Source organism: Brachionichthys hirsutus, chromosome 11, assembly GCF_040956055.1.
Source record: "Brachionichthys hirsutus isolate HB-005 chromosome 11, CSIRO-AGI_Bhir_v1, whole genome shotgun sequence".
In the NCBI taxonomy this organism is placed as follows: Eukaryota; Metazoa; Chordata; class Actinopteri; order Lophiiformes; family Brachionichthyidae; genus Brachionichthys; species Brachionichthys hirsutus.
The window spans coordinates 2,128,294-2,151,299 of NC_090907.1; the positions used below are offsets into that span (position 1 = coordinate 2,128,294).

The window sequence follows — 23,006 nt, forward strand, 5'->3', positions numbered from 1 at the left end:
GGTGGAAGGATTGTGCTATTTATCTTATTCCTGCGACAACAACCAAGCCGATCTCAAATGTTCAGAGCATCACATAAACACCTCTCAGCTGCAACGTACCCCCCCCCCCCCCCCCATCAACCACCACCCCGGGGAGGCAACCCATCACTGCCACGGTGATTCTCAGATTGATTCTCGCTTGATTCAGAGCAGGTGGGTACAGAAAGGTGCCGCTGCTGCCCACCCTCCTCTCTGGAGCTCAGGTAACAGATGAAGGTCAGCCACAGTCCACCTTCATCGTCACAATCTGATAAGCATTCCCAACAACTGAACACACACTCGGAGCCGATCGGACTACCGTGCCCCCCCCCCCCATCCCTTTGTGCTACCTGTGAACTCAAATCTCTGATTTTGCATACATGGAGGGATGAAATGATCTCTGCACATTCACTCAAAGCAGACAAGTGCAGCTGGATGGACACATGAGCATGCAGCCCCCCCCCCCCCACCCCCTCTTAGATAAAGCTATGGAGAGAGAGACATACATTACCTCAGTGGAGGGGAGCGAGGACCGGTTGCTGGGCGAGAGTCAAAGATCATTCTGCTGGTGCCATCTGTCAAGCAGGTTGGATGCAAAGGAAGTGGGAGGGAATGCGCGTCTCCTCCCTCCCTCCTTCCCTTGTGCGCGCCTCCCTCGCTTCAAAACAAAGTCCCGTGTCACATCAGAGGATTCGAAGTCAGTTGAAATTGCCAATGAGGAGGCGCTGGAAGGATGCGCCTCCCTTTTCCAGGGAAACTTCGGCTTGCTGGAGGTTCTCCGTCATCTCACAGATCTCCCTCCTCCAATCTCTGCGCGCTCTCCTTCCTAATCGCGCTCCGTTTGCACACTCTCCCCCTCTGGCATGCGTCCTTATTCAGCATGGCTCAGGCTCTCTCTCTCTCTCTCTCTCTCTCTCACACACACACACACACACACACTCACACAAATAACAGTCATACTGGAAGAAACACAAGTCCTGTCAGCCTCTTCACAATCACTACAATGCGTTGGTGTTTATAGTCTCACTATTAACACAAACACGTCAACACTTTAACTCCCATTTTCCTTTGCCATCAAACTGGATTATTTTCATCCCACCCTCCAAATCTTTCCTCACATCCACCCGGCGCGGATCAACTCGGATGCGACGCCACTATCATGACGTATAAACGGCTAAAATGAACCCATCTGACGGAATGAGTCACTGTACAGTAGATCTCTCTCTCTCTCTCTCTCTCTCACACACACACACAGACACACACAGACGATCTCCGGAAAGGTTCTATTTTGAGCACAACAGAAGAAAGAGCACAGCGAGGCACTATTAAGAGAATCTACCGTGACACTACCCCCCCCCCACGCTGAAAATGTTCACGCTGTAAGGGGAAACAGCAGGCAGGAAGGAGCAGAGCATTGAAGGGGATATAAATAGTGTTTGGTTCACAAGACTAATTAATAAGTGTCGCAGCAACACCTGGCAGGACAGGTATGCAACACACACACACACACACACACACACACACACACACACACACACTTTGTGTTTAGGCCCACAATCTGACCTTGCTCAGCTGACCACCTGCAGCAAGGTTGTAAGAAACAACCACAAGATGAGGAGAAGCAAACCATGACGCTAAAAAAGAAATTCAATGCAATTAAAGACCAGTGATAAAGTAAATCTGGAATGGCCATTAGAGGAATAGGAACAGTGGAAAAACCCACAGGGCAAATAAAGCATTCATCCCTTCCAAGCTCCATCGCTCACTCCGGGCTATCAGTTATGTTATCAGAGGGAACGGAGGGCTGTTTATTTTTACCACGCAAAGAATAAGAGATATGTCCAGGAACACAATGTTCTGCAAACTGAACATGCTGCCGTCGCGATTGGAATTAGACGTTGGCCTGTAGAAACACTTTCCCCTGGTTTCCACAAAGGCACCACGCTTCCAAACCTCCAAAGGAAGTTGGCTTTGATGAGCTCTGAGGAGTCGGCCTGACAGGTACTTCAACATCTTCCTGCCATGCAGGGCCACAGGTCAGCGGAGAAACATCCCATGGTGTCCGCTGTGTTCCTACAGTAATGAGCCTGCTCCCCCCCCCCCCCCCCCCCCCCCATCACAAGACTCCTGTGTTGTTCTTCTGGGCCTTTCCTTTTGTGTCTCTGGGATGACACGCCACTCTGACCACCGAACAGATGTCAGTTTGACCCAGTCCCTCAGCGTGGCAGATCCTTCATTACAAAGACTCTGAAGTGGATCCTCCTTTGAGAGCCAAACCTGCAGATCTGTGCACTGATTTTCTCCTGGTTCTTATGCGGCCGGTCCGAGAGCACCTGCCCGGGGCCCATTCATTCAGCACCACGTTATTTACTGTGTCGATGGGCTACGTCATTACCAGTTGGCTTTCTCCGCATGCAGCTCACCTGCTGTTTCGAAAATGCACTAACAGCTAAATATATTATATAATAATTTAAAGCTCAGGGGTTTTTATTTGAAACTGCTGACTAATGAAGTCGACGGAGTAGATGCAGAAGAAGCAAACCAGTGTGTGTGTGTGTGTGTGTGTGTGCCGGATTCTCTCTCCAACCATTTGCCAGAGCTGATCATCTTTTGCAGGGTCTTCAGGGGGGTGGACCCACGCCTTCGGTCATGAATCCAGTTCCCTGTGTGTTCGGATTGGCGTGAGGACGCTGCAGCGCATTCGGAATCTTTCAGATCTTGCTGCCGACTTGCATCCTAGGATCCAGAACGTTGCCTCTCCACCCATTTGGAAGGCGTTCCAGGCTCACATCAACACTCACTGATCTGCAGCTGCAAAATCTGCTGATGTGGAAATCTTAAATTGGATTCTCAAAAGTTCCAACCCTTCTTCTCTGATCATAAATCCAGCTCCCTTGTTCTTTGAGCGATGCTGGTGTGCCACCATGTGGACAGGAATCTGCACCACATCAAGTATATTTTGAAAATACGTTTCCAGTGCATTGAATCTGTCATTAGTCAGGACTCAGATGTAACAGGAAGTCCAGTGAGCTGGAAAGATTCCAATTTTACATTCTGTCTTTCATTCTCATTGTGTTGAACAAAGAAGCATTAAAAGACTGTCCTGTAGCTTCAGAGATGAATCTTAACATATGTCCATAAACACATTACATTCTATTGTTAATGGCTTTGCATGTTGTTTAAACCTGCAAACACACTCACCAACACGAGGCATCTGGGGGCGGAATTACTGGCTCGCTGTCGGCCAATAAACGGCCGAGCCACCAAATCTCTCTGAGGCCGCAGTTTGCTCACAGGTCGGCGAGTTCGGCACCGACAGAATTCCGTAAATACGAGCAGGATTAATGCTTTTGTTGTTTGGATTATCTGAATCTAATTACCTTGCAGAGGAGCTTAGTGGCCTCTGCAGCCCACTGTACCGGCTCGATTAACTCCGGTGCAGAAAACCAGGGACGCGCATCATTTACAGACAAAACTAAATGGTTTAAACGCTCGTCATTCACGAAAACTGATAACTAGAATAATGAAAGTCGCAGTCACAGACAAGTGAAAGTTCCCTGCAGCGTGAATCTGTCTACAGTTCATGCATTAACGAATCCTGACAACAAAAAATAAAATCCATGCTTTGAAATAGCAGTCTCACATAAAGGACTCAATCTCCAGACACATCCCAACCCCCTCTCCTCGCTACACGAATTTTATATCAGCACCTAGACGTGTTGAAGCGGTCAAAGGTCAGAAAGGAGAAATGCTGAGCATCCTCCAAACAGACCACCAGCCTGAGTACTGCCCTCTGCTGGCCTTAGAGCTGATTGGTTGATTAGTACAGTCACAAACATTCAGTTCACTTTTCACCAATAAAAATCCTTTAACACACTTTGATTCCAGTAAAAAGCCCCCCAAAAATCCAGAAATCAATCCAGGACATGTAAACCAAATAACGCAGCATTCAGGGCTACGTTCATCTTCATTATCGCCCTTAACTTATCCTTTATATTGTCACTGAAACAATGAAAACATGAGGATTTTATGGAAGATTTTATTCCTCCGATTGCTCATTATTTACTGCCGAGCTCACCCACTAATAATAAACGCTTATGCGGTTGCCATTTTCAACAGCAGCCGGATGTCGTGCCTTCAAACATCAAACTCGAGTAATTCTGTTCAATCAAAGCTCTGATAAATTCCAGTAAAACTAATTTCCTGTAAGAATTAAAAATATTTTATTTTGCCTTTCATTTCTTTCTTCTTTCCTTTCCTGTCCTCATGCCCCCCCCCCCCCCCCCCCCAATAAAAGTATGACATCATACTTGGCAGCTGAAAGCTGTTAATTCTGATGATTGGAAAGGAGCTGGAGTAAAGAAAGCATCCGTACTCATCCGGCCGGACTGACAAGGAGAGGCATTACGGCCTGGACAGGATGAATCTTTTATTAGTGCTTGCCTGAGAGCCATTTAATCAACAGGCAGTAAAATTCCTGCTGACAGAACCCGCTCTGTGGACGAGCAGATCAGCAGTTCTGGGTTTTCTAGACAGCATCCCGTCATTGCATAACGGCTTGACGCGTGAATCCGTCATCATTCGGTGGATGACAGGAAGATATATCCAGGCATTCCAAGAAAAATATTTATAACAAGCCCACAGCAAGAAACAGTCAGGCTAGCTGTGACATTTCCCCACTGCCATGTGTGTCACAGAGACACCACAAATATAGAAAACCTCACATTCCCAAACACCCGAAGGAAAACTGGGAACCCGACAAGAAAGCCGGACCAGTTTAAAATCAGAGGAGGCAAAATGATTCAACTCCCATTTCATCCCAGGCTTATGATGGAAAATATCTATATAAGCTGGTTGCAATCGAATCGATCAAGAAGTGTTTACTCAATTCAAGGATTTGTCACAGATGTTACACAAAATGCTGTTTCTGATAGCGCAGTCTCAACAGGAACAAAGACACTCGCACTGTCTAGAGATGTATCAGCAGAGATCAAAGGCTCCATGGCTGAGATCCTGAGGAATAGCAGCCCATTCCTCAAAGGCCGAGGTCTCCAGTTTGGGAATATTCCTGGATTGATTTTCCGTCTTTAAGTCCCTACATAGATTCTCCATATGATAATCCCAGAACTGCAGCTCTGCTAGTTTTGTTCCGCTTGTTCTGACTTCTCTTCTGCTGTCAAGCTGCAAATGTCTTTTAGTAGCGAGACCACAGCAAGCAGTAAAAGCAGCCTTTTGGGGCTAATTTGGGATGTCGCTTGTAATATCTATCGTGTGCTTGATTTGGTTTCCAGTGACACACACACACACACAGGCAGAAAGCACCCTTGTGAATTTTCCCGCTGCAGAATTGGGCGGGGAAATTGGGTTTTAATCTGCTGATATTGCAGAACCCATTTCTGTCTCGGCCCGGAGGCAGATCATTAGACAGATGCCCCCTTAGTGCTCTGACACTAATGGAGCTGTGTAATCTGGCTCTGACACAGTTGGCATGCATCATTTCTACCCGGAGAGTCACAAGATTCCTGATGTTGGAGGGGCTGATGACTGCTCAACAGAAGGTAGCGATGGATGCCTAAGCATCACACCGCCGTGGCTGTTAACAATCAGTGTTCATATTCAACAAAGCGCCAATTAGACCCCAACCGTCCCGGGCGACGGCTCCCATAGCAACCGGTGGGGCTGTCTGCAGTTTCACAGCGACGTCGCACACAGTAGTCTTCCCCATCTTGCAGCAGTGAAGGTTCTTTAGTAACTACAGAGCTCAATCGGTTTACTGCATGACTACTGCAGTACTCATAGCAAAACATTAGACATATACTGCACGGATACAGAGACTCCAAAGTACACACAGAAACAGGTTTTAATCAAATCTTTCAGGTTCTGTTCTTGCCAACCAAAGCACTCAACAGGCTGCAGACTTTTTACAGCAGGACAAGCTGGCCTGTTCTGGAGTCAGCAAACATCGGGCCCAGGACTGAGCTGACCTGAGTGGATTCAGACATATTTAATACCATTTTCTCCTGTGCCTTTCTCAATATTAATTACCTGCCACCTTTAATTCCCACAACACAACCAGCCTGATGTGAGTGAGAACCTTTTTTATTTTTCCTAGTTGTTGGACATTCTCACTTTCTGTTTCAAATCAAACAATCATGATATGACACCACAATTATAGAAAAGCTCACATTCCACTGAGCTGAGACGAGCCTGGACTCAGACCGGCATTTAAGTGGATTACCATGATTTAATTTACATTACACTGTCATATCTGTCACTGATCCTTTCAACATCACCCACATTAATCACCTTGTGCATTCATAATCCCCCCCCCAATGCAGAAGTCTTACCGGTACTTGTGTTGTTTTCTGTCTGTGCATCCAGAAGCAGCTTTCAAGTGCCGGTGGTGTCCTTGCCTGAAAGGTTGGAGGACGACGCTCCTGTACGTCCCGTCCTCTGCCGGCTCCTCCAGCCTCAGCTGAGGGACGAGGTGCCCAAAGGCCATGCCCTGTCGGATGCACCGTTAGTCAGGTTTGAGCAAACGCCGCTGACTGAGATGCAGTGTAATTTCTCTGCAGCTGCAGCGTCTCCTGCTGCGAGGTAGATGAGGAGCTGCTTCATGATCAGAGTGGAGTCTGGGGCGCTGCAGGTGTCCTCCAGAGGCCTCCAGCTAATTGAGAAAGCCAATCTGCGACTTTGAGCTTCAGCAGTGGGTTTTATCCTATGATTCATTGTTATATTGTACCTAACACAAAAGAGTTGGCCTGTGAACAGGGTTGGTTCACAGGGAAACCATTCCATGGATGACATCTGAATAAAAAAAATAAAAACACGCAAACCCTCAAGGAACAGTCGGAACAAAACAGTCGGCACTCAACACTATGAAGGAGGAAGATGAGACACAGGTGGCACCAATCAGGGAGGGGAAAATCCCAATGCAGGAAAGAAAACCAGTAGGCAGGAAGTCTCAGAGTGACAAACCAGTTGAGTGACAAACTAAAGCAGGAAGCACGGCAGTCAGGCTGCGTTCACGCTCCAAGCCTCAGAATGTGGCACCTGTGTCTCACTTTAACCCGATCGTATCTGTCCACCATGGAGTGAACACGCATGGCTGTCGGCTTCTTCCGGAGTGGATTTTGTGATGCTATAATACAAGCGTCACCCTTAGTGGGCAGCACATTTAACATTTTCCCTATGTCACACACATCCTATAAGTAAAACCAAATCATTTGAAGAAGACTTTATACACATATGAGTTGAATCTTCATCTGTCATTTTGTTTCTCTCTTCAGAGCATGCAGATTCCCTTTGTCTAATGTTGCAGCGGTTAATATTACTTACTCCATTAATATAAAATATTGTCAGTAACTCATCTTTCAATTCGAGAAACTAAATTGCTAAAGTTTATGCATATAGCTTTTCTTGCAGAATAGATGAGATCAAACACTTTTATCATTGAAATATCTTGCTGTTTGTGTATCTTGTGAGAACTAACTTGTGCAGACATTAGTCAACGTATAGCAGCAGTAAAAAAAAAGATGACTCATCCTGCCTGGGCCCGGCTTAAAACGCTACAAGAATCACATAAATTATTCTCAGCTACATAAATGCATAAGGCACCTGCGGTTTATATAATGATCTGCACAAATGAAAAAATGTCTCCGCAGCCCATCCATGTTGCATCTCAACTTCTCAAAGCCGAGAAGTGTCAAAAAACAGCACGCTATTAACCTCGTATCTATAATTAGTGTCGTTTCCAGAGTGAAATATAATTTACATGTTGGTCACAGAGGAATGTTCAATACCCAGAGATAATTAGTGCAGAGGCGTACAAAGCTGTGGCAGAAGTCCAGAGCATTAAATCAAAATAATAAAACAAGTGATTCGGTCGAGTGCTTTCAGGGTGAAAATGAATGAAACACGTGGATTAAAGGTTTTTATTGCAGCATTTACAGTATTTCAAACCTTTATTTATACTCGAAGGGCATTGAGGTTTCCCTCATATACTCCCTCTGCTCATGCTAGAAATGAATGGAGCCTTGTTTTTGCTCTGCATTCCACATCTTGCGTTCCACCAGAGGGAGCTTTAAGCCAAACCACTCGTGTGTATTACCTGAGCCCAGTGAGACCCACTAAAACTATTCTAGTTTTCCATTAGGCCACACATGAAACACGCACACAGCGGATTCTTTAACATTAAAATGGTCAACTTTGCATTTTCCTTGTACACATTTTTACACAATATAAATGATTAAAGTAGATTAGTGTTATCTGTGGTGGTGTGGGGGGGGAGCAGGAAATGAGATCTGGTGAAGAGGGAAATAATGCAAATATTAACCAAACTTTGAATGGGGGGGGGGGGGGGGGGGGTAGGTTATAAACATAAACATTTAATGAGCATCCTCCAAAATAAATCGGCATATTTAGATTTCTTCAAGGCATGTCGAACTCAAGATTTTGCTCATCTCATGAAGGGCATATCAACATTCCAGATAACAAGATACCCCCCCCCCCCAACACCAGGGGGTGCAATTATGTTTGAAGCCCCTGGGTTTCAATCTATTTACTCTGCAGATGAGAAAAGCGGACAAAGAGCAAAATAGGCCCTGGTATTAATTAGGATAGAAAGTTTGCTCCGAGCGACTTTATCTCGTTTCTGCATGGCGGCCTACTTTATCACTTTTGTATTTGGCGTAATTAGTGTGTTAACTAATATACTATTGTGACATATAGGGGTGTGAGATAAGTGTGCATAATATGTTTGTGTATGGACAGGGGAGGGGCTTCTGACAGGGTTATCACACATGGACAATCACGCGGAACAATGGGGCACAGCGGCATGAAACAGAGAGAGGAGAAATGTGATCTGGCCGTGAAAATGTCATTTTGCTTAATATGGATGCTGCCTTTCCAAAAGAGGTTTGTTTTCTCAAGTGGTTTTGCAGCCGAGTCCTCTTTGACCAGACGTCCAGAAAACATCTACAAAGTTCTGCAGCATCAGCCGTGGGTGGTTCGCGAGCATTCCCACTTCAGCAGCCCACTTTTGTGGCTACTTGATGCATATTTTACGTCCATCCTTTCAGCACACTCGGTCAGTCTAACCAGCGTTGATGGACGCTCCATCTCGCAGCGCAATAGATGATCAACAGAAGAACTTTTCACAGGGAAGAGATGAATGTGAGTCAAAAAAGCAGCCGACAGGTCAATAGATATCGCTGACCTCGTTGCTACGGGTGAGCAGATGAGGATGAGGAGAGGGGAGCACGTTTCTGCATCCTATTAGGTCACATTATAAGGTCAGTTATACCTGCGGAGACGAGAATGTCTATATCTGTAACTAACTAACTGGTGAAAGAACATTTGCAGGTTTTGAGGTCAGCTTTAATATTTAAAGGGTTTAGTAGTCTCCAAATCAAGATACCACAAGACCAATGAAGTTGTCATTGAATATTTTATTTGCAAATGAAAGAGTTATAACTCAAAAGTCGTAAAAATATACATTTTTTTTCGTGTGATATTTACATGGATTGTTTTCCATCAAATTAATGAACAAAACAAATTCTGTACCGTTTTTTTACGAAACCAAAGAGAAGCCACGGCAGAAAAAACCAGATGAGATCGAAGAAAATAAAAAAAGTGTCTTACATTTTCCCTTGAGTTTCACCGCGCTGAGGCCGTTTCCCCCGACAACGACACAATGGAGTCTGGGGAAACAGCCGACCACACAGATTCCACATACAAAAAAGTGCAAAGTACATGGATGATAAATGAATAAAAGACCGAATGCAGATGAAAAATAAAGCTTTGTAAATACTTTTATGATTATATTTACAATTGTAATTCTTTTTTTCTTTTTTTTTTCTTTTTTTTAGCCGATACAGTTATGTTACATCAAAGCAAAGCATTCCCATTCGTCTGCTCGAACTCCTATGACATGCAGGTACCTTCGCTCTTCTTCTTGAGGTTGGCTACAGACTTTTTCCATCTCCTCTCGGACAACGGACATTTCAACACATTCCCCTTTATTGATACGCGAGGCAAAAACCACAAAGCCGAAGCGTTGCTTCGCCCAAGAGGCTCAATCGGAAACAAAACGGCTTAATAGAACAAAAAAAACATTGTGGCTACATGAGATTCCTGATGCAGGCGAACCATGAAGGCGGCTCGCTGCACCGTTTAGTGTTGATAATAAGACAATATATAGTGCTAATGGGTGCTGCGTTAAATGTGTTGCTATTACGCTACGGTGTGAAAACACTTTCCTCCTCCACTCTTCACTGAACTGACAGAAAGCTCTCTAAAAGTGATTTGTTTCAGCGAGCAAAGGTTTCAACCGGGGCCACAAAGCCGCTGCTGCTGCCGCTCACACGAGGGGGAGTGGGGAATCTGCCACCTGAGACTTGCAGTTGCCGGAAAAGCAAATCAAAAAGGATTGGAGAAATTTAACAGCTGGAAGACGAGCCTTCTTTTCCCCACACCTCTGCTGGAACTTTCATCTGCGGCGGAGAGAATCTCAATGGCGGGAGGCTCGATATCAATCCTGTTACACCTCTCCCGATTCCCATAAAAGAATGTGGAGCACATGATGTCCGGATGATTAAAATGCACAGCAGTGTTTGCCTTCACAAGTGCATGTACTCTGTGTGTATGCACGCGCTTGCTATTTCTGGGTATTCATGAGTGTACGTGACGTCCCCCGGGTGCTGCAGTATATTATGCTGCATTCAGTATCCCGTTCCCTCCGTCAGTCGTGATTCCTCCAGACATTCGATCCGCCAGACTGATTCTGAAGAAGCAGAAATAACCCTAGATGGCTGATGCGTGTCCGGGTGCACCCGGATGCACGTGCAAGCTGTGGTTCCTGTTTCCTTGTGGACCTGAATGCACCACATGGGCCTGTTTATGTGTGTGTGTATATATATATATATACAGTTTTTATCTGTACCGTGTGTAAATATGTCCCAATAGTAAGAAAGGTGTTTCAAATGGGCTCCAAAGCTGATAAATAATGAATTCTGAATTATGGATGGGCTCCTTCTCCAGACACCCCCCCTCGTAAAAGCAAAAATCCAGACTGAGCCAAGTGCAATAAGCATATAATCAGTGAAAGCACAAGTAAACGCCGCCAGCACGCCATCGCATCAACGCAGACAGAGGTCGCGCTGCCTGACTGGATCCTTCTCGCTCATTGAATGGCTAACATGAGAATGTGTGGGTGTGGCCCAAGGGCTTATACTGAATTGACATGCACACACCCACACACACACGCTCGCACACACATTTGCAAACATGCACGCAAGCACCCACCCACCCACCCACGCACATCCACACACGCACACACACACACACACACACACGCAAACACACGCAGTAGCTTCCCTGCTGAAATACAAACTGCTGTCTCCGGCTGATTATAAAAGGCGTCTTCCCTCACATCTAAAGCCACGTGTGAAACCCCGGATGTGAAGTCGGACCGCGCGTGCTCGGCCGGTTCCACAAGGTTGAGTTCATCTGATGTGATTTTGATTTTTTACTTTAGTGTGAATATTAAGATTTAAAGGAAAACAAGCTGAGATTACAAGCTGGGATATTATATCCTTTGAAATATTGATCATTTTCTCTTCTCAAAACCAGTTGCAGAGTTTAAATTCGTAAATGTATCCTGAGAATTAAGGCCAAAGAGCCGTTAAAATAAAATAAAAACTGCTTATTTCAGAGTGAACATTTCATTCGGCCTCATCTCCCTCGTTGGATGGATGGAGCAGTATTAAAGATCAAGGCTCACCAAAGTATTCATTGTGTGCTAATGCAACTATTCCTGGCATACTTGATGGAAATCAGGCATTAAATTTCACAACGTCTCTTCAATTCCCAGCATCCGGGTGTATTTATTTTATCCTGTGACGATGCTCGAGGAAAGGTCAAAAGGCCAATCAAATCACGCATAATTACTCTCAGGGGTGAATTAAATCCATATCATATTTCATTAGAATTTGTCTGGAGGTTGATTTGAGGGTAAGGCTGCTCTGAACTTTCCCAAACCCTCATCTGTAGATTTAATTTCACATGAAGCATAATATTACTATTCTCTTTTACACAACTTGCAAAAAAACCCCAAACCCACGCTGTTTGAAATTACTTTTGTGTTCCGTCTGATTTTACAAGGGGTTGAGTCTACCCTTAAGTTCCCCTTATTTATTAGATTAAATGACATCATGTGCGTATATCTATCTGTATGTACAATATAAAACAGGCTGATTACAGAATGTACAGTATGTCGTCCCCTGCTTCCTCACCGTGAATAATTCACTCTGCTCGCCGCAAACCCTGGCCTGCATCTGTTACCACGGCGATCTTGTGAAGCTGCATCTCACAGCGTTTGCTACTGTTGACCCTCAAAGCCGGATGTGAACAGAGACTTAACCACTGGTGTGCTGAAGATAAGGACAAAGAAAGTAATCATCAGAGGGAAGAGGGATTGCAAAAAAAGGCACACTAGATAGGCTATTATTTCAGATGCTTTCAATCCAACCGCCCCGGGTCTCTCTGGGGAAGCGGCGATTGAGGCTCTCGACCAATAACCCGGCCGGACCGAGACAACGATGGAGCGCCACTCCATTGTTACGGGTCCAGGGAGAGCACTGACAATGACACCATGCCCCACCCAAAACAAATGAAGCCTGGAATCATACTCCTCGCGCCCTTCATTCAGACGCAGCAATTGTAAAATTGAAACTCGAATTTATTTGTGCCTTAGTAAATCGATTCAGCGCCTCGAGGGGAAGCTAAAAAAAAAAGAAAAGAAAAAAGAATTGGACTTCACCATCTTTGTACATCACACATTCATGGTGACAGATTTTGGTTTTTCAGTTCAGAAATGTTGCAGGTAAACGCATGAGTAAGAAAAGCAACGATAATAATACTACTACTACTAATAATAACCCATCCTAGGGATCGGTGGCACTTCTTCGTGTGGATGATCGGACACATAATTGTCGGTCACCCTTTTGCAACCTGTTCAGAGAGAAGAGACATCGGACAGGAGGAGCAACAAAAGAAAGCGTCCCGCTGCTCTAGTAGATGCTTATTTGTTGTATTTAACAGACTGGATTGCTACAGGTCTAATAGATACCATCTAATGACTCAGGGAAGATATTCAGTACCAGAAAAGGACGTCCGTAAATGTAGACAGGCTGGACGAGGAGGGGACGACGCCGACGCCGCTGAGTCGGCTCCGCTGTCGATGCTACATCCGTGTACCTGAAGTTTCCCTGCTGATTGGTCAAAGCAGATGAGCCGTTTGTGAGTCATTCTCCAGACTGCAGTCGGTTTGTTTTTTTCCCTTTTTTTTTTTACTTCCTCACAGTCTGTTGTCGGAGCACGAAACGCCAAGAGTACCGAGGCGGATAATGCGCACGCCGTGCACCGACTATCCGCATGGCTGGGCATTACGGGCCCGGGCCTGTGGGGTGCGAGAGGGGTTCATCAGAGGAGGTGCTGCGAGTCGGAGGCGAGATTCTAAAGCTACTTTAAAATCCATCCTTGATTCGTTCCCCCCCCCCCCCCTTCTTCTCCTCTGTTGCATGCCGCGCCCTTTGCTTTGATTAATAAATAAAAGCTCTACTTGGGGTGGGGGGTGGAGGGGGGGCTCCCACCACCTTGCTGCACCATGGTGCCTCGGCTTTCCTTCCAAAGGCAGGAGGAAAAGTGTTACATTTTGGGTCTTTGCTTTTATTTTATTCAGTATTTTTGTTCAGGGGTCATATTTTTAAAGTATGCATTCATTTCAAGTACTTTTGGACTTATAGTCTAATTATTTTTTATTACATCCTTTAGAGTAGTTGCATTTCTTTGTCTTTGGGGTTGGGGGGGCGGGGGTGTAGGGGTCTTGGGCTGGGCTGGGAGTCTCACATGGCTGCAGTAAGGGACCGGGTCTCAGTCCTACACAGTCTGAAAGGCCTTGGTCTGAGCCGGGACCATGAGGGTTGGGGGAGTGGGTCCAGACATGTTCCTGGAGTTGAATTTGGGAGTAGTGGGGGGCTCGGGGGTCTTGGATGGCACCACTGAAGTGTAGGATGGAGGGGACTGGGGGAAGCCCGGAGGCTGTCCATTTTCCTTGAGGGCTGCTATGGCAGGTGGGCGAGGGCGGGGGACACGCTGGGCGCTGCTGTGCACCATGGACTGGGTGGAGGAAGCGCCGGAGCGCGAGCTGCCGGAACGGGACGAGGACAGGGAGTTGGGCTTCACCAGTTTGGCTTTGGGGGCCTCTGCATCCTCTCTGTGGTTCCAGACACACAGACAAATATGACAAAGGTTAATTTATCCCAATGAAAAGGAGACCCTGTTCGCATCGGGGCATTGCGTCATTGAACGTCCACCGATGCATGCATGCTTCAGCACGAGGAATCAGCACCGGGTGCGATGCCTCACGCTCACACACACACACACACACACACACACACACAAGCAGATCAACAGGAATGTGACAAAAACCAGCTCTTAAAAGATAATCGATGAACACTTGACCTTTTGGCTGTTTTCATTTTTAGACAACGGGCCGGTAGCACAGATGTTCATGCATTCGGTGGGAACACTGGACGGAAAACATTCACTTTGGACAAGAAAGGGGGAAAAAGAGACTGCATTCACCTGATCTCATTTGGGGTCTCCTCCTCCTCGTACTTCTTCTTCTCTTTCTTCCGGAAGACGAGCCAAATGATTAATATGACGATGAGGATTCCGAGGGATATTCCCACCACGGCGCCTGCTACCTTCCCCACATCCCTCACATCTGGGAAGGGAAAAGAGAACGTGAGGAAAAATGAGGGCCCTATTCATTTACTATCACATATTAGTCATCGTTTTTCATTCTTTATGTTAAATTGATAAATGATTATTGACTGTGCTATTCCTAGCGGACACACAAAATTCACTTTAGCTCCAGAGCTAAGAACCTGCTGAGCTGCTCGCTATGTCGTTTACTTTCCACACGACCCAACCGTCCCGGGCCTCTAACGAAATGTATTTGTGTGACATTGAAACATAACTGTTGGCGCATAGGTGGCGACCAGTAGTCACCAGTTTAGGTCTAGCGCAGTCCCTCTAGTGCCGGAGCACCGGGAAGGGAGGGAATCGCGAGTTAGATGGAAAGGCAGGGAGCGATTAAATGTATTTCCAGCAGCGGTTTGGAACAACAACCATCAATCAGCGTGGCAATTCGGCGTGCGGGGAAACTGAGAGGTCGTCGCTCCCTTCGTTCCTAAAACTCACGCTGCATCGTGACTTCGATGGTGCAGTTTTCCTCTCCCACGTCATTGCTCGCCGTGCACCTGTAGACACCTGTGCTGTCCATCGTGAGGTTCCTCAGGGTCACGATTTCGGGGTTCTTGAGATCTGGGGGGGGTAGTAAAAAACAGCAGATGTCGTTAAACAATTGGAGCGATCCGAGCTCATCCAAGTGTCCGTATTGGAAGGCATCGTAAATGTTAATGAATCTTTTGAATCAACTCAGAAGACTGCGGCTGTGCTAGCCGCCGTTTAAAAATGCATGAATGCATGAAGTTGGGAGGAGGAGGTGAAGGAAAGGAGGTGCGCTCAGCAAAACGCCTCCTCGGATGAATGCAGCCTATAAAAATCACTAATATGAACATGAATCTTCATCTCTGCACTCGGTGCAGAGGGCTTGACTGATGAATCAGCATGCCACTGCAGCCCCAATGATCTTTCTTACCTATCAGTGCCAGGGTTGGCAGCTTTCCCAGACTCCTGCCTTTGTCCAGCACTCGCTCCCACTTGTAGTTGATGGGATCCGTACCGTCGCTGGACTTGCAGCTCAGCTTGACATTGCTGCCTTCCAGGAGATCTCCATCCATCCGACAGCGCGGCTTGGAGGGCTTGACTGTCGGAGCACACGGGAATCAGGGGAAGAAAGTGCGCCAGAGATAATTGGCTTTGCTCTTGAATACATTTGCTGTTTATTGATCTATTTACACTAAAAGAATGTCTATTATCTATTGCCATGCAATAAGAGGGCAAAGCAAAACAGCCGAGCGATAATGTCGAGTCGACTTTGGTGCTGGACGGGGGAAAAAATGTCATAATTTCACAGAAAACTGAAACTGTGTTGGTTCGGTTTGGTGTAACGTTGAAATGAATCTGGTCCTGAACAGAACAGCATTGGTGAAATATCATTTATCTATTGATCTCATAAACACATCAGTGTGATTTCACAGTCAAGAGGTCACATTTATCGATTGCTTTTTTTCCGCGCAATGGCAAAGTGAGAGACACAAAAGAATCTATTTGGCAACGGATCGATGCTAGCCCAAAGCTGGGTGGTTGTGAACACACAATGACATGACACCACGGGTCAAAGGCCGCGGTCGTAGTCCAGCAGCCGGAGGCACAGTAAAGTCCAGCAGCATCCCGCTAAGCTCCGCACAGCTGCTCCGCTCCGATACCCGCCGAGCGGCGCGGCGAAGCTACAAAGGCATGAAAATAGCACGCTCCTTCCCTCCCCTCTCAAGCGGCGTATTTTTAGATCAGCGGCGAGCTAAATTTAAACATCTATTTCTCTACGCTGTCATATTAGCACCGTTGCCTTCTGTGTGCTTGGCTGCTACTGCTCGTCAGCAAAGTTGCAGTAAAAGTATCTCTGCAGTGTTAAAAGTTAGTAACGGATATAGCAAGGCGGTAAATCTGCAGCAATCTTGTACATGAAGACGCGTGCGCGTCCACACACACACGCACACACACACACACACACACACCTCTCGCTTGCCGGGCCAGCTACCAGCTCAGCTGCCAAGCTATTATTTTAGCATGAGCAAAAAAAATGCAAATGTTCGTCTATTTCAAAATTGAAAGTGTCACCGTAGAGCTGAGGGCAATTTGTACAAATCGAGGCACTAACTCACTGAAATGTCGTGGAGGAAGGGCGCGGAGAGCGAGAGGATTAACAGACTCTTCCATTAGAAAACCAATAACCGCGGGCTGAACTAATCTCCCGTGATGTTTTAATAAATCGCCTGCTTTTCTGACATTGAGAACGATCCGGCTCCCGCTGGACTCTGTCTGTGTCGGCCTTTTGTCGTACCGCTGCTCCAGTTTTGCCGTCTGTCCCTCAGAGTGGTTAAACCATTTGCGATATTCGGACAGAGACGCAGATTACTACCGAGCTGCGGTTGCTAAGCCGTTATCTGTGTATTGGGAAATGAGGAAAACAAAAATAAAGGAAGGAAAAATAGGAGATAAAATGTTCCGCTGTGGATTACAAGGCCACAAACAGGCTTGTCTATAGTTGCAAGAATTAAGACAAAACTAGTAAAAATAATTTTCCAATTCTGCTAAGTAGCTTATCGGTAGCTCGATTGATGACTGCTGATTTTTTCCAATGTCATTTACAGGCATTACATTTCACTAGAGAACGTCCCTATAAAAACCTCAGAGCCGGGTTCCGTCGTCTGCTTTCTTTCTGATCTCACTCGGGACGCAGACGATTTAGTCTCTGCTGCGTGTAACTGTAACTCTGACATGATCAATCAGTTTCCATGCACTTCCAGACCCGCTCGTGCATTTCTGGTCTCACCTCATCACCAAACCAATCCGAAGGAACCCAAACAGCATGAGCAAAATCAAATCACACTGTCTGAATCAAATCGAATCATTACATCAGTCAGTAGGATGGAGGAAATGTGCCAGGCTAATGATGCAGTGATTAGGTCTGTGTGTGTGTGTGTGTGTGTGCGTGCCATACAGTGCATGTGCAAATGAGTTTGGGTCTCTTGATGGTGCAAATGCAAGCCGTGTCTGTCTGTGTCTTGATGCGTCTCACCGAGCACAACGAGGTTGACCTGGTTCCAGTGGTACTTCCCGCTGGTCTTCACTTTGCAGTGGTACTCCCCAGAGTCGGACAGCAGCAGGTCACTGATCAGCAGGGACGCGTCTCCGCCCAGGTACTCCCCGGCGAAGGCCAGGCGGCTGGCGTCGCTGCCCATCGCCTCGTTGGTGAACACCTCGCCGTTGAAGAAGGTTATGATCTGGACGGAATGCAGAGAACAAAGGGAGAGTTTTGTTTGACGGAAGGCAAACTAGTCCAAGGAAATGAGTTAGAAACCACAAAGCGGGCCGCGAGTGGAGCAGCTGGAATATCGATGCAACTGTTAGGAACTTTGATGACGCAATCGGGAACTTTCCCCACTGTATTTATAAGGGCGTCTCACTCTCATCCACCGGGGAGGTGACGCATCTTTAAAAATATTGCAGAGGCAAATTGTTTTTGGATGTTCTTCGGCTCACTATATATTTTTTGTATTGTTCCTCGGGATTATTCTCAACTTGCAGCGCTTTACTTACACAACGTTTGTAATTGTCATTATAGTTATTGCACACAGTTTATCGGTGAAGTCACATTAGTAGATGTTTTATGCATTTTTTTAAACACTGTAGTAAAAATAACTTGCCGTTGCTTATCTCTCGCTTCTTTTCTCTCTCTGGTTTTTTCTCTCTTTTTTTCTGTCTCACCATCCACAAACACAAACGCAGCTGCCACAGTGGCCTATTACTGAAGGCGAGTGCAAGCCTGCAGATGGGGACCGCTAAATGCCAGTGCCACAGCGGATCAGCACCTCAGAAACGGGGGGGGGGGGGGGGGGGGGGGGAGGAGCACCTGCTGTGATCGCAGGTGACGACCGGCCGTTTACGCACACAGTCATGCAAGCGAGAGTCTGAGCCGACGCTATCTGAGGTACGGACGCACGATGAATTCAGCAGTCGTAGGTGACCTGGACCTGACACCTGAATAAAGTGGAGCGTCTTTTCAATATCTGCCGCCGGGCAAATTCCTGCTGCCTTCATGAACTGTGGACATTTATTACTTACACATATGGTCTTATGTATGTGTGAGCATTCCTGCTGCTGCATGTTATGTCTAGTTGTACTCTGGACACAGGACTCTGATGTCTTTCATATTTTTTACCTCTGCCAAGGAGTTTTATTTTAGGTTTTTACCACCGTCTGTCTGTCTGTTAGCAACATAACTCAAATAGATAAATAAATAAATAAATTCAAAATTCAAAAGCAACATAACTCAAAAAGTTAAACCTGAAGACATTTAGGTTTCTGCAATGTAAACTCCTTTGAGCTGAAACTTTCCGATACATTTTCATCCATTGTTTGGAAAAGTCAGCAGCATTGTGTTCAATAGTCTTTATTGGTTTTCAATAAAGGTTTTCTAAAAAGGACTTTATTGGAATTTATGTTAACTGAGATAAAGCAATATTCATTAATGTAAGAAAACGCAAAGCATGACGATGTCTGAGCTTTAACTGTTCAGAATCCGGGTTCTGACTGCCATGCCTCGTCTTCAGCCCCTCTGTGTCCTGAGCACATGTCGCATGCGCACTCGCCAACAGAGGCTAAATGTTGACGTGATGCTTCTTCCCCCTGAACGACATCTTCCAACGGAACAAAAGGATGATTAATTCATTTTGGCTACGGGCGCAGTCGCTTTCCTAATCAAATTTTCAGACGTTTGATTTTAATTAATGGCGCCTCCAGTGCTATCTTCCTGTTAAATATTCATTGCAATGTGGCGGCCTCCCTCTGTGTCATCAAAGACAGTTGCTTTCTCCGGTTCCTCGCTTTCCTCTGCACACGCTACCTTTTCTCACAGCGTTACGCCTCTCTGCTCTAACCAACGTATCAGCGAGAGAACAAACGACTTCCTAAGAGGGAGATCTAATAAGATTTATTTCTTATTAGATACAACTTTCAATTTGGATGAAGAAAAGCGCCGATTCAAAAACGAGTGAAGTGAAACAAAAGGGCATTTTGGTGACTATGAGACAAGACAAGGGGGAGAATAATTGTCCGACTTTTTCAGTAGGAGCAGGCTTTCAGGTGGAAGTTTAATTTCATAAATTGTTTCTTTGAAAAGGCTTTGTTCTCATTTTGCTTCTAGAACAACATTTAACAGTTCCAAGTTGATTTAAAGGTGGTTTAAACAGATGCCAAGATTAAAAAAACAGGAAGTACAACGACTTGCGAAGACAGCACGAGCGCTTTGGAGTGACAGCTATGCAGCATAGTCTTTATTCCAAAAGCTAACATTTTGGAAATCGCGTACCTCCCTCGGAGCTCAAAGGAGTGTGCGCAGTCTGACATCAGGATGTTTTGGGGAAGAAATGGACAGGACTATTTCTCGAGAATCTGAATTCACTGCTCAAGTAGTTTTTTTTCTAGAGAGAAATGCTTCAGCAGGTTTGTGTTCCTTTTGGAACAGTAGTAGTTTAAAATCAAGTGGACTTGACTTCTGAAATGAATTCCCAACATCCAACTCTTTTGACTCAATGTGCCGATAAACCGGATGAAAAAAAGACAAACAAACAAGACATTTCATCTCACCACTTCCTGTTTGGAGTTGGGTTTCTGAAGCAGCCACTCGATGTCAAGAGAGCTGGATGGCGGAAACTGATGGTGGCACGGTAAAGTGGCATTGTCCCCGACAACCTTCTTCATCTCCGTCTGGGCGCCCACTGACAGCAGGCTGAGCAGAGCTGAAGAGGAGGAAGAAGAGAAGAGAGATGTCGGATGGAGGCGCTAACTCAATATTTGAGACAAGATACAGATGCTGTGGATAAGAAACAAAAACCATGTTGATGGAGGAAATTGTGACAGCGAGATGCAGTCGGAGATATGACTCAGAATCCAATCAGTTTCTGACAGATGCTGAAATTCACCCGAAGACAGACGGAAAGGAAGGCATGAGAAGTATTATGATGTTCTTATTGTTAACCCCTTCTGCCAAGGTCAAATGACACATGTGACAACGCAGACAAACTGGAGACGTGTTTCTGACACAGTCCACATAGTGAAAACCTCAGGTTGTAGTAAGAAGCGGCAATAATGCTGAGTTTGTGCAAAAACAAGTGACTTTGGGCCCCATCCAGACTGCCCTGTGGCTCAGCGGAGGAGCAGCACGGATAATTTATTGGAGGATGCCGAACAGCCTGGTGGGTTTGTGTGGAATTAGCCAGAGGCATCACAGGGGTTTGCTGGAAGCTCAACCCATGGATGGCGCTGGTGTGTGTTTGTGTGTATCCAGAGGGGGGCCTTGCACTGCTGAGATATTCAACCCCCTCCACCTGGTAGAAAGACTAAACAGTGCTGCAGAGCTCCTCTAAGATTATGCACTCAAATGTGACAGATCTTTTTTGGCTCTACAACATTTAACTTAACTATCCGCCTCCTAATTTAATTGCAGAACACGCCAATAGCTCCGAGGGATTCGGAGTGCTTAAAACACAGTTAGCCAGCCAGCAGATGTTCCTTCTGAGTCATGCAGGAACTTACAGGTTGTGTAAATATTGTTAGAGCTCCATTTTGATGATCACGCTGCTTAATGGCTCGGGGGGGGGTCGATATGTCCTGCCCTTTGCACGGAATGACTGAACGTCAAAGCGAGGGACAGGTGTTGTGTCTGCAGAGCTTGTCAATGAAAGAATGCCTCTGTGGAGACAATCAAATGCTGTCAAACGTGCCATCGGAGGCCAAATGTTGTTCACTGGTTCACCCTCAGAGGAGTCAACACACAGCCCCACAAGTGACCTTTGGGCCAATCAAAATGGCAGCTCTGTGCTGACAAGCCAATGAGTCAGTGCTGATGCAGGACACAGGGGCAAAAGCCTCGCCTCGCCTCGCACAAACCACTTCTCCTACACGGACGACGTCTGACGGGTTTCAGCCCTTCTTCAAGCTCTGTCTCTACTTTTGCTTGCAAAACTGAGCTCCAAGGCGACTCTCTGTCCGTCAGGTTTTAGGATCCCAATTGGCATCTATCAGCTGAGCAGACAGATAGATGGATGGAGAGAGAAAGAAGAGCTGGACAACTTGCTCGGTTCATATCACAAGTCAGCAGATAGGCCCGGCTCCTCCCACTGGACTTGGAAGTTCCCCCCCCCCCCCCCACAGTTTATGACTTTTTAATACTCAGACCCATCCATCTTGTGGGTGCCCTACTGGTATAAGCTTAAATATCAGAATAAAAAGAGATGTGGACCGTGTGTGTGTGTGTGTGTGTGCGGCTAATCCAGCCCAGTGGTGTGGACTCGTGTTTGGTGACGTAAGAGTCTTGGTGGGAGCACCGTATCCACCGTTTCCCTTCAGCTCCTCCTGCCGGTCTTCCCAATCAGTGCTCCCACATTCATCAGCCCCCTGGGGCGGAACCCAGAACTCTGTAGCCGCGCTGATAAGAGCTCCCGACTTCATTTCTCACCTCCAACCTCCTATTTAATTTACCTCTGCTTCAACTTTAAGCTCTTTAAATAGAAGAGTTTACTCGAAAGACAGATAAGGGGTAGCCACGGTGACCGCTAAAAAGCAGGGCAATGCGATCTCCTCCTATGCATATTTAACTCCAGCGTATGACTTTAAACGTGACTTTCAAACCCTGGATGGAGTCGGCTCACCAACTCTGGAACTGTCACGAATGCTTCACAGTAAACTATACGGAAACAGAAAGAAAAACTGTTTTGCAGGTATCTCTTATCCATTTCCTGCACCTCACTCACTAATTAACTCGCAGCCCTACGCAGGATTTGTGTAGCCGTGCACTGGATGGGCCTCAAAATAAGCCAGAATTTGACTTTGCACTTGCATTTGGATCGCCCTCCTTCACCACAATGTGCTCAGCTGCGACGGCTGGGCTGCGAAACCTCCTCATTTGTGCCGACATCCACTGTGACACGCGAGTCCCCCCTCTGCAGCGATGCATGCATATTGCTTGAAATGTGCTCTGTGTCCGCTAAAATTAGCTTTCCGTCATTTGATTTCAATTTGCAGCGGGACGGGCAAGGAACAATAAAAGCCGAACCGTAATAGCGTTTTTGTCACGGTGCTGCAAATGTATGTGAATATCTCACAAGGACATGAGACAAGACAGCTGAATGAACTGGGCCACTTTGAGGGAGAGATAAAGGTGGAGGGGACTTGTG

General features: G+C 46.2%; 1 protein-coding gene across 1 annotated transcript; it reads right to left on the bottom strand.

The window, feature by feature from the left end:
- Nucleotides 1-13,956: 13,956 nt before the first annotated feature.
- Nucleotides 13,957-22,281, bottom strand: clmpb (CXADR like membrane protein b). The gene is made up of 7 exons (XM_068745707.1): nt 22,158-22,281; nt 20,419-20,570; nt 17,849-18,053; nt 15,746-15,913; nt 15,286-15,408; nt 14,665-14,806; nt 13,957-14,293 (listed from the first exon to the last, which is right to left on the bottom strand). The coding sequence occupies exons 1-7, from the start codon at nt 22,279-22,281 to the stop codon at nt 13,957-13,959; spliced, it is 1,251 nt and encodes a 416-aa protein (XP_068601808.1).
- Nucleotides 22,282-23,006: the final 725 nt, after the last annotated feature.